This window comes from Prosopis cineraria, unplaced genomic scaffold, assembly GCF_029017545.1.
Source record: "Prosopis cineraria cultivar Desert tree isolate PC_DT_omini unplaced genomic scaffold, ASM2901754v1 PC8, whole genome shotgun sequence".
Taxonomy (NCBI): Eukaryota; Viridiplantae; Streptophyta; class Magnoliopsida; order Fabales; family Fabaceae; genus Prosopis; species Prosopis cineraria.
The window spans coordinates 15497430-15510992 of NW_026555339.1; the positions used below are offsets into that span (position 1 = coordinate 15497430).

Sequence of the window (13563 nt, forward strand, 5' to 3'; positions counted from 1 at the left end):
GAGTTAAAATAAAATCGTGTTGATTAGGTTGTTAAAAAATCTGTTAAGGAGCGTCATTTGAAAAAGTAAAGATAAGATTAACCAACATTATTATTTGCTCAGCTTAATTAGATATCTCATATATATCTATACCGTGTTATTTACTTTGAATGAGTGAATGAGATTCTTTAATTTCTTTTCAAGCCCATCTTGATATAAGGAACAATCTTCTTTTATATATGAATTACGTATACAAAATATTTTCCAAGTCAACTGAAAAAGAAATTAAAGTAATCCAATTCCCGTTTTGGAGGATACGAGCTAAATCTAATTACCGAACATGAGAATGCTTTGATATTTATATTGATATATTTGTAAATATTTTTACACCTTACCCTTAATTTTTCTTTCTCTGATAAAACTCCTATTTGGGGAAAGGTTATATTTATGCAATAACAATACTTTCTCTGATATAACAATATTTTTTTTTCCAGTTTTCTCTTCTCTTTACTTTTTTTCCTTTTATTTTCTTTCTTGTTAATTTTTCTTTCCATCCAAACGGTGGGTAAAAGAAGAAGTAGTAGTGTTAGAGTTTAAAATAAATCTTAAAGAAATTTATTATTTTATGTTGTACTGACCGTGTGCGTGTGCGTGCAGAGGAAAAGAAAAACATAAAGAAAATTTTGATAAATATACTTTTACCCCTATAACTTTATACACTATTTTATTTTGAAACTTTAATTCTATAAAGTGTATTTTCAGTTGAGAAAACACAATTATTAGTCTCTATAATTTTATTATGTTTACAAAAGTCTCTATAATTTGTTTTCATTCTTTATAATTCCTATAATTTAACATCGTTATAACTTGACAAAAAATGTTACCCAATTTTATTGAAACTATAGTGACTGAAAAGAATGAAAAGAAGATACATGGACTAAAACCAAGATCTAATGAAATTATAGGGACCAATAATAATATTTTCTTTTTCAGTCTTTTAACATTAACACTGTTAATTTCATCACAAAAACAAGTTATATTGAACTTTTAAATATTAAAAAAACATTATCAAATATTAATTTATTAAGTTCAATTTTTTTTAAAATAACAATGATTGGTACGAAAAAATCATTTAAAACTAATAGTCTTAGAGTTAAAAGACTCAAATATATCTTATAAAATTAAGGGACTAAATTAAAACCTTATATAAAGTTAGAGGACCAAAATTACACTTTAACCAAAAAAATTCCAATACATATGATGGCGGGTCTCCAAGCATTAGAAACATTTTTTCATATTGTCCGGTTGTTTCTTACCAACTTTTAAATTTATAAAAATTAATAATCAAATTACCGAGTGAATGAGATTATTCAAATTTTATATTTATTATTATCACTACTACTACTACTACTATTATTATAGCTAGAGCACCAGACATTCAATGCTTTGTTGATAATTATTCTAGATATGTTGTTAATTTAAATATATATCAACAAAAAAAGTGTCTTTGCATTTGTTCACCTGTCAAACCTTATCATAAAATGTCACTCACTAACTTCATTTTGCATGAATCTTAAAATTGTTCAATTAATTATATTCAATAATAAAATCACAATACGCGTTGAGTTAGTAAGTGAGAATAAGACACACACACTAATCCACAATTGATTAATATTTTAACTTAAAACTCATCGTAGAGTTCCTTTGAGATAATTCAAGCTAAGTAAGCTGAAGTTGGAGAAATGTAAATATGCTTTATTTTAAGTTTTTGTGGTTTGTGTCAATATTTAAATATAAAATGGAGTAAATTGATAGATTTTTTTACCAGTTATAGGGTATATTTAAATGTTAACAAAAGTTTTTCTTCCTTTTTCTATATGGTGTCACAAGCCTATAACTTAGATATGTCATATATTTCTACACCATGTCATTTACTTTTCATGAGTGGATGAGATTATAATAAACAATCTTCTTTTGGACATAGATTATGCACATGAAATATTTTCCAAGTCGTCAATAAAAAATAAGAAATATTTTCTAAGTGATCAACTGAAAATTAAATTGAAGTTATTTATTTGTTGTATTTAATATTTATATTAATACCAAAGAATTTGAAGTCAAGTGAAAAATATATAATTTAGGGCCAAAAAAATTATTTATACGAATGTGTTTATCGCTATATTAAATCATCAACAGATTTTTTTTTTTGGGTCAAACAACAGAAAGCGTGTTAGAATCATGCCTTTTACTTTTTTGTGCCATCAGAATCATGCCTTTTACGTTTTCCTTTTTTATTTTTTTATTGCTACGTTTTCCTTAAAAACAAATAATTTACGGTACATATTAAGCACACATGCACTGTCAGCGTCATGCTTTTTGCACGTTCTTAAACGAATTTTTATCATTTTAAGATATTAGTTAATGAAAAATTACCCTCGTCATGAAGTTATATTTTAATTTGTTGCAAATTAAGAAATAAAGAATATGAGATGAATTTAAAATTTTTGTAAAGAGTAACAGCTTCTTTTGTTCTTTAATCAACTAACACTCATTAATCAAATTTGGCATCCATTTATTTTAAACAAGTCAAGCAATAATGCGAATGCAAATTCCAGATGTGGCTCGCCGTACAATCTCATCCACATATAAACAGAGCACTGATAAGAAAAAAGTGCAGAGCAATTTTTGTACAATTATCAATCTTATAGTTTGAGGATAAGCCAATTTAATTTGTAATAGACACACCTAACTTTGTTATTGAAAGAATACAAAGAAAAAAGATTTTAGACATTTTACTATTTTAGTTTCGTCGAGATTTCGAAAATTCAAGAGACCAAAAAAAAAAAAAAAATAGGACACAACAATTATGGGCTTAGGGGTTTCTTTGGTAAGGAAAAGTCTTGATGTAGGTCCCTCCCACCATTACCAGACTCCGTCTATAAATGAAGCTTCATCTTGTAGATGCCAAAAGCACCATATCCATCATTCGCTTAATCATTCCCTTCTTAGCTACTTGAGTTATGGCATTTGCAATGATGCTCTGTTTCTACTTGTTCTTTCTTTCTCCTTCCCTTTCTTCTTCTCTCAACCTCCCTTTATGTAATTCTCATGACTCCTCTGCCCTTCTCCAATTCAAACACTCTTTCTCTCTCAATCATTCCGCTTCAATTATGTGTGATGAGTATTTTGATGACTCTTTCCCCTATACTGTTCACTTTAAGAACTCATCTTACCCAAAGACGGCTTCATGGGGGAATGATTCAAATTGTTGCTTGTGGGATAGGGTCACGTGTAACTCCATGTTAGGCCACGTGATTGGCCTTGATCTCAGTTGTAGCTGGCTTCAAGGTCAACTCCATCCACATAGTAGCCTTTTCCAACTTTCTCATCTCCAAACACTCAACTTGGCTTGCAATGATTTTAGTGGGTCCTTGATATCATCTCAGTTTGGTGAGCTTTCTACTCTCACTCATCTCAATTTAAGCTACTCTAGTTTTAGTGGTGAAATTCCTTCCAAAATTGCATATTTGTTTAAATTGGTCTCTCTTGATTTGTCTTGGAATGGATTTTCCTCATTTGAGAAGTGGAATCCTTTGGGACTTGAACCATCCACATGGGTGAAGCTCATTCTAAACATGACTAATGTACGAGAACTTGCTTTAGATGTTGTAAATATGTCTTCCATTCCACCAAGCTCCTTGTCTTTACTCATGAATTTGTCATCCTCTTTGGTCTCCCTTAGACTTCAAGATACTGAGTTACAGGGAAATATCACAAGTGACGTTCTTTGCTTAAAAAATCTTCAGCAACTAGACTTATCATGGAATGGAAATCTCAATGGTCAACTTCCAAAGTCCAATTGGAGCTCTCCTTTTTCATTTTTGGATCTTAATGACACATCTTTCTCAGGAACAGTGTCTAATTCCATTGGCCAGTTGAAATATCTTAATCATTTAGATCTAAGTTGGTGTAAATTTGAAGGGCAGGTTCCTACAGACTTCAAGAATCTCACCCAACTAACTTATTTGGACATTTCTTCCAACAAGTTTATTGGTGAGATCTCATTCCTTTCAAACCTACAACATCTCACTTACTTAAGACTAGGAAATAATAATTTTTTTGGTGAAATCCCATCTGAAATGTCACAGTTGTCTAAATTGGCCTCACTTGACTTGTCTTGGAGTTCTGGTACAATGGGGAGCTCATCACTTAGACTTAAACCATCTACTTGGGAAAAGTTAGTTCTAAATAAAACCAATTTAAGGAAACTTGGGTTAGATCATGTGATCATGTCTTCTATTACACCAAACACTTTTTCTCGACTCATGAATTTGTCGTCATCTTTAATTTATCTTTCTCTTGGAGAAACTTCTTTGCAAGGTGATATCACAAATAGCATTTTCCATTTAGAAAATCTTAAATATCTAGATATGAGTAGGAATACAAATGTTAAGGTTCAACTTTCAAAGCTCAACTGGAGCTCTCCTCTAATTTACTTGCAACTCAGTGGCATACCTTTCTCAGGAGAACTAACAGATTCCATAGGCCATTTGAAGTTTCTTAAAGGCTTAAATCTCAGAAATTGCCAATTTGAAGGTCCTATACCTCCAGGTTTCAAGAATCTCACACAACTCATTAGTTTGGACCTTTCCTCAAACAAATTGAGTGGTGGGGTCCCATTCCTTTCAACACTTGCAAATCTCACTTACTTATATCTTTCTAATAATAGTTTTAGTGGTCAACTCCCATCATCACTCGGATACCTTGAATGTCTCCAATTCTTAGATCTTTCAATGAATAATTTTAGTGGCGGAAGACCAGATGTGTTTGGAAAGCTAAGTAAATTATTAATGTTGGACCTTTCCTCAAAAAAATTGAGTGGTGGGGTCCCATTCCTTTCAACACTTGCAAATCTCACTTCCTTATATCTTTCTAATAATAGTTTTAGTGGTCAACTCCCATCATCACTCGGATACCTTAAATGTCTCCAATTCTTAGATCTTTCAATGAATAATTTTAGTGGTGGAATACCGGATGTGTTTGGAAAGCTTAGTAACTTATTAGGGTTGGACCTTTCCTCAAACAAATTGAGTGGTGGGGTCTCGTTCCTTTCAACACTTGCAAATCTCACTTCCTTATTTCTTTCTAATAATAGTTTTAGTGGTCAACTTCCATCATCACTCGGATACCTTAAATGTCTCCAACTCTTAGATCTTTCAATGAATAATTTTAGTGGTGGAATACCAGATGTGTTTGGAAAGCTAAGTAAATTATTAATGTTGGACCTTTCCTCAAACAAATTGAGTGGTGGGGTCTCATTCCTTTCAACACTTGCAAATCTCACTTCCTTATATATTTCTAATAATAGTTTTAGTGGTCAACTCCCATCATCACTTGGATACCTTGAATGTCTCCGATCCTTAGATCTTTCAATGAATAATTTTAGTGGTGGAATACCAGATGTGCTTGGAAAGCTTGGTGAATTGCGATATTTGGAACTAAATGACAATAATTTCAATGGTCAAGTGCCTTCATCCCTTTTGAATACAAGTGTCACATTTCTTGATCTTAGCTTCAACAAATTACAAGGAAACCTCCCAATTCCATTCTTTAGAGCTGAATTTTTTGCAATCTCAAACAATAAATTTAAGGGAGATATTTCCTTTCTATTTTGCAATGCAAGCTCACTTGAGATACTCAACTTGTCTCACAACAACTTTTGTTTAGAACATTAATGTTTTCCAGTTAACAGCTTTTGTTTCATGGTGTGAACGTGGATCTTCTGAGGTTATACAAATCAATTGCTCTTCTAGTCAAATTTTATCACCATATAATAAATATAACTAAATACAAAAATTTAAATAACCTTCAGTTTGCTCTGTGTGTGTGAATGCAAATATTAATGCATTTCCACACAAAGAAAGACAAAACAAACGAAAGGAAAAATTCCAGTACACACGATGACCGGTCTCCAAGCTTTAGAACCGTTTTCACAAATTTTCCAATTGTTTCATACCAGGTTTTTAAATTTATGAAAAAATAATCAAATTACAAAGTTAATGAGAATATTCAAATTTTAGATTTATTATTGTTATTATTAATTACAATTAAGAGCATCAGACATTCAATGCTTTGTTGATAATTATTCTAGATGTGATGTTAATTTAATTATATATTAACAAAAGAAATTGTTTGCATTTGTTCCTTCATCAAACCTTATCCTCGATATTGCAATGTATATGAAACATGTGGTCAATAAAATTTGTTAATATGGGACCTATTTTGAAAGTTCTCTATAGAATGACTCTACAAACCTTTATTCAAGGCGGATCAATTCATCTATCCATATCATAAAAATGTCATTCGCTAAATTTATTTTTGATAAATCTCATAATTGTTCAATTTATATTGAATAATGTAATCACAATGATCCGCGCGTGTGTGAGTGAACAAAATAGAGGACACCCATTTTGTAGGTGCCTGCATTAAAATGAATTTCAAATTGTAAAATTTATCCACAATATGTGGACAGCAAAAGCTTGCAAAATGGTTTGTTTTATATTTGTCCATATTATAAGCAAGACTTTGAAGTCAAGTAAGAAAGGACCACCAAATTTCGTTAATTTTTTCTTTTATTATTTTCTTTAAAAAGAGACGTTTCTATAATAATTAATTTTAGTAAAATTGAAGAAAGGTCAACACATTTTAATTTCATCCATATAGAATAATAGTAACATATGAGTTAAAATCAAATCGTGTTGATTGAGTTGTTAAAAAATCAGATTAGGAATGTCTTTTGAAAAAGGAAAGACAAGATTAACCAACATTATCATTTGCTCAACTTAACTAGATATCTCTATATCGTGTTATTTACTTTGAATGAGTGAATGAGATTCTTTTAGTTCATTTTCAAGCCCATCGTGATATAAGGAACAATCTTCTTTTGGACATGAATTATGTGCCCAAAATATTTTCCAAGTCAACTGAAAAAGAAATTAAAGTAATCCAATTGTTAGTATCTGCCCATATTGGTGGATATGAGCTAAGTCTAATTACTAAACATGAGAAGGTTTTGACATTTATATTAATATATTTATGAATATGTTTACACCTTAACCCAAATGTTAATTTTTCTCTCTCTAATAAAACTCCTATTGGGGGAAAGCTCTATGCAATAAGAATAGTTTATTTTACTAGATGGGATCAGCTACATCAATTATATGGTGTCATTGAACTATATTAGCAACCAAATACTTGGATATATTATTAATCAAAAAATCCCATTCAAAAACTTAATCAATTGTTCTCTTTGATCTTCATGGTGGTCGTTGATCTTTCTTCATCAAACCTTATCCTCGTTATTACGATGTATATGACACATGTGGTCAATCAAATTTGTTAACATGGGATCTATTTTGAAAATTCTTTATAAGATGATGACTGTACAAACGTTTATTCATGGCATATCAATTCACCTGTACATATCTTACAATATCATTCACTAACTTTCAAAATTGTTCAATTTTTGTATATGTTTATGTATGTATAAAAGTGATGTTACTTGGAGATAATTAAAGTAAGATGAAGTCTGAGTGATGCAAATTAGTTTTATTTTCCATTTTTGTGGTTTGTGTCCATATTTAAATATAAATTAGAGTAAACTGAGAAATTGTTTAGCATTTATGCATGGGATATATTTAAATGATAAAGAAAAAATTTCCTCTTTTTCTTTTATACAGTGATATTTACTTTGAATGAGTGGATGAGAACAGTCTTCTTTTATATATCGATTCGGAATACAAAATATTTTCCAAGTCAACTGATAAAGAAATTGAAGTAATCCATTTGTTTGTATTTGCCCATATTGGAGGATATGAGCTATAAGTCTATTTTCAGCCATGAAAAGGTATTATAATATTTATATTAATAGAGAAGACTTTTCAAGTCAAGAAAAAAAGAGCCACATAGTTTCATTGATTATTTTTTTTCCTTAATTATTTTCTTTTATGGGTACCAAAGTCAAGTATATTGCATGGAGTCTCATTTTTTTTTTTAACCGAGCTAACGCTTTTCCTAATAGAAAAGGGAGTTTAAAGAAATCCATATTTAAATATATCTAGTAATATAAATACTTTCCCAGTCGTCTTTCTTTTTTCTTTTCAATTTTTATGCCGCTCAAAATATCAAATCAAATGATGAATTCAATGATGATATGATCAAATGAGTGGATAATATCCGTAGAGATAGCCTACAAATTTTTGTTGATCCAAGTCAAGCATAGAAATAGCAGTTTTTTTTTTTTCAAGAGGTCTAAATAAAAGTCCAAGTTTAATTTAATAAGGATGTCAAAACTCCTCACATGATACTTTATGAGTTTTTACACATTAACACAAATATTAATTTTTTTCTTTATAATAAAAATTTATATTTGTGGCAAGATTTATGCTACAACAAGCCTCATGTCCCTAGTAGGTAGGATTGACTCTATGAATTGCATGGCACCATTGTTCTTTATTGACATCCAAATCTTTACGTATATTGTTAACAAGAATATCCAGTTCAAAAAACTTAATCGATTGTTCTTTTTGATTCCCCTCTATGGCATCTTCAAAAAAACACAAGACTAAATATTCCACCATCATCACCGGCACATCCAACTGTCTTTTTTATACATATTTAAATCATCTTAAAAGATTTTCTATCATTTTCTTCTCAATTGAATTATAATTGGGAGGAGATTTATAATTAGGTTTAATAAATTTGAAAATAATTAGTTAATGCATCAAAATAACCTCTCCAATGGCCTATTATCTGGACCAAAGAAATCATCCCTCCAGCATCTTATTACATATATATTTTCCGGTTGTTTCTTACCAACATTTTAAATTTATAAAAATTAATAATCAAATTACCAAGTAAATGATATTATTCAAATTTTAGATTTATTTTTATTATTATTTATTATAGTCAAATGCTTTGTCGATAATTATTCTAGATGTGATGCCAATTTAATATATATTAAAAAAAAGTGTGTTTGCATTTTGGTCGTCCATCAAACCTTATCCTCGATATTACAATGTGTACATGAGACATGTGGTCAATAAAATTTGTTGATATGGGACAGTTTGGAAAATTCTTTATAGGTATCACTCTACAAACTTCTATTCACGGGACATCAATTCATCTATACATACTTTAGGGGGAAAAAAATCATCTATACATATCATAAAATGCCATTCACTAACTTTGTTTTACATGAATCTCAAAAATTGTTCTGTTAATTATATCAAATAATATAATCATAATGCACCCACGCGTGAGTGAGCAAGTGAAAGTGAGACACACATACTAATCCACAAATGATTATTATTTTAACTTAACATTCGTATTCAAGCTAAGTAAGCTGAAGTCAGAGTAATGTTAAAAAAGTTTTGTTTTCAGCAGTAGCAGAGCTAGGGTCCTAGGTCAGGGAGCAGTAACAGAATCGGGATCTTCAGTACAAGAAAAACTTTTCCATCTCTTCTAAATTCACCGTTTCTCTTCCATTCTTTCTTTTTTTTGTTTCTTAATTCAAAACGTTAGTTTATTCTTGGGTTTTAAATCTTCATTTTGCATTTCCTTTTTTAGACTAGTACTCATTCAGAACAAGGATGGTGTGAGTCTAGTTTAGTCAAATTAGTTTTTTTTTAATTTTTTAGAGGATTAATAAATAATATTGATATTTAAGTATAGTGAAATTATAGGCTAATATTCACTGGGCTTTGAGTTAAAAAATTAAATTTTAGATCTAGGCTAAGAAAACAAGATTGAAATGGATTTTAAATTTTAAATATTAAAATAAAAGGTACAAAGTATAAGAAAGAAAGGGTGTGCAAACAGCAAAATAGGAAAACTCATACCCGTCAACAACATGTGGCTCTGCCATTGTTTTCAGTTTCTGTAGTTAGTGTCAATATTTAAATATAAAATATAGTAAATCGATAGATATAATATTTAGGTGCTATGGGTCGTATTTAAATGTTAAAGATTTTTTTTTATTTTTTCTTCTATACCGTGTTATTTACATTGAATGAGTGAATTAGAATGATTCAAAATTTCACATTATAAGGAAGTCTTAAACATCCATTTTGTAGGCACATGCATTAAAAATGATTTTCAAACTGCAAAAATTTGAACATTATATGTGAACCCTGGAAAAGCTTGTAAATTCGTTTGTCTAATATTTGTCCATATTATAGCGAAGACTTTGAAGTCAAGATAGGACAACCAAGTTTCGTTAATTTTTTTTTTTTTGGCCGTCATTTTCTTTATTTCTAGGTCACTTATATGATAGTGTCAAGAAAATTCCACATGTCGGCTCTTCAAAAAATAAAAAATAAATCCGTTCAAATATTTAGTTATATAAAAATATCCATACTTGCTTTAATTTTCTTTATTCTCCTAACACATAAGTATGTGTTCTAAAAATAAAAGAGAAGTTTTTATAACAATTAATTTTAGTAAAATTGAAGAAATGTAAAGATATTTTAATCTCAATCATATATAATAACAGTAACATAGGAGTTGATCAAATCATCAAATCGTTGATTAAATTGTTAAAAAAAATGATAGGAGGCATCGTTTAACAAATTATAGATAAAAGAGTAGCCACCATTAATTTGCTATCACTTGGTTAGATATCTCATATCCCTATACCGTGTTATTTACTTTGAATAAGTGACTGAGAATCTTTTGGTTCATAGATTACATACATGAAATATTTTCCAAGTCGTCAATAAAAAACAAGAAATATTTTCCAAGTCAACTGAAAAAGAAATTGAATGTGATTTATTTGTTGTATTTGATATTTATATTAATAGCCAAGACTTTGAAGTCAAGTAAAAAATATCACCTAGTTTCGTTGCAACTTGGCTTCTCTTATTTTATCCCTTAGATTAAATTTTCAATGGTGCAGATGTAATATTTACAAAATATATGCTTTTAAATACTTTTTACCACAGTTCTTAACTGTTTAGGTCCAAGAAAATTATTTACACGAGGGCGTTTATGGCTACGGTTTATTTTTTTTTTAAAAAATAATTTATGGTACATATTAAGCACACATTCACTGTCAGAGTCATGCTTTTTTCCACGTTCTTAAACAAAATTTTATCATTTTATAGTGCTACTATAAGAAATTAAAAATATTAGATGAATTTACAAATTTTGTAAAGAGAAACAGCTTCTTTAATTTCTTAATCAACTAACACTGATTAATCAAATTTGGAGTATTCATTTATTTTAAACAAGTCAAGCAATAATTCAAATGCAAATTCCAGATGGCTCCCAACCTCATCCACATATAAACAGAGTAGTCATTTAAAAAAAAAACAAAAAAAGGACAGAACCATTTTTGTACAATAGTCAATCTTATAGGTTGAGGATACGCCGTTTAATTTGTAATAGACACAACTATTTTTTGCTATTCGTCCTTTGAAAGAACATTTATTAAGAAATTTAAAAGAAAAAAAGTTTTTAGACATTTTAGTTTAGTTGAGATTTCAGAGATTCAAAAGACGGAAAACAATAAGACGCAATAATTCTTTGTTTAGTTGAGATATTGAGGGCAAAGTCATTCACTAACTTTATTTTGCATGAATCTCACAATTGTTAAATTTATATCCAATAATATAATCACAATTCGTGCACGCGAGTGAGGGAGAGTGAGATACGCACACATTAACAATTGATTAATATTTTAACTCTCATAGTAATATAAGTGGAGTTATTATCAAAGTTTAAAGTAAATCTTAAAGAAATTTATTATTTTATGTTGCACTCACCGTGTGCGCGTGTGCACAGAGGAAAAGAAAAACATAAAATTTTTTTTGATAAATATACTTTTACCCCTATAACTTTACACACTATTTTATTTTAGAATCTTAATTTTATAAAGTGTATTTTCAGTTGAGAAAACACAATCATTAGTTTATATAATTTTATTACATTTACTTTTAGTCTTTATAATTTGTTTTCATTCCTTGTAGTTCCTATAATTTAACATTGTTATAACTTGAGAAAAAAACATTACCCAATCTTATTGAAACTATAGGAACTGAGAACAATGAAAAGAAGATACATGGACTAAAAGCAAGAGCTAATGAAATTATAGAGACCAATAATAATATTTTCTTTTTCAGTCTTTTAACATTAACACTGTTAATTTCATTACAAAAACATTTTACATTGAGCTTTTAAATATTGTAAAAGCATTATGAAATATTGATTTATTAAGTTCAATTTTTTTAAAAAATAACAATGATTGGTATGAAAAAATCATTTAAAAGTAATAGTCTTAGAGTTAAAAGACTAAAATATATTTTATAAAATTAAAAGATCAAATTAAAACCTTATATAAAGTTACAGGACCAAAATTATACTTTAATCAAAAAAATTCCAGTACATATGATGGCAGGTCTCCAAGCATTAGAAACATTTTTTTTCATATTTCCCGGTTGTTTCTTACCAACTTTTTAAATTTATAAAAATTAATAATCAAATTACCGAGCGAATGAGATTATTCAAATTATAGGGTATATTTAAATGTCAACAAAAGTTTTTCGTCTTCCTTTTTTCTATATGGTGTTATAAGCCTATAATTTAGATATCTCATATATTTCTATGCCATGTCATTTACTTTTAATGAGTGAATGAGATTAAAATGAACAATCTTCTTTTGGACATATATTACGTACATGAAATATTTTCCAAAAAACAAGAAATATTTTTCTAAGTGATCAACTGAAAATTAAATTGAATTTATTTATTTGTTGTATTTAATATTTATATTAATAACAAATACTTTGAAGTCAAGTGAAAAATATCACCTAGTTTCGTTGAAACTGGGCTTCTCTTTGATTATTTATTCTTCCATTTTTTTTTTTTGCACATTTTAGCCATTAGATTAAATTTTCAATGGTCCAGTTTAATATTTACAAAATATAATTTTCAAATACTTTTTACTGCAGTTCTTAACTGTTTCAATCAATTTTATGTATAATTTAGGGCCAAAAATAATATTTATACGAATGTGTTTATCGCTAAATTAAATACATCAACAGAGAGCTTTTTTTTTTTTTTTGGTCCAACAACAGAAAGCGCGTTAGAATCATGCCTTTTACGTTTTCCTTTTTTATTTTTTTATAGCTACGTTTTCCTTTTAAAAAAAATTAATTTACGGTACATATTAAGCACACATGCCCTGTCAGCGCCATGCTTTTTCCACGTTCTTAAACGAATTTGTATCATTTTAAGATATTAATTAATGAAAAATTACCCTCATCACGAAGTTATATTTTAATTTGTTGCAAATTAAGAAATAAAGAACATGAGATGAATTTAAAAATTTTGTAAAGAGTAACAGCTTCTTTTGTTCTGTAATCAACTAACACTGATTAATCAAATTTGGAATTCATTTATTTTAAACAAGTCAAGCAATAATGCGAATGCAAATTCCAGATGTGGCTCGCCGTACAATCTCATCCACGTATAAACAGAGCACGGATAAGAAAAAAGTACAGAGCAATTTTTGTACAATAATCAATC

General features: G+C 28.9%; 1 protein-coding gene across 1 annotated transcript; it reads left to right on the plus strand.

Moving 5' to 3' along the window:
- The first annotated feature begins 3149 nt into the window (after positions 1-3149).
- Positions 3150-5714, plus strand: LOC129317375 (receptor-like protein Cf-9 homolog). The gene has a single exon (XM_054961708.1). It carries the CDS (start codon positions 3150-3152, stop codon positions 5712-5714), a length of 2565 nt encoding a protein of 854 aa, XP_054817683.1.
- The last annotated feature ends 7849 nt before the right edge of the window (positions 5715-13563 follow it).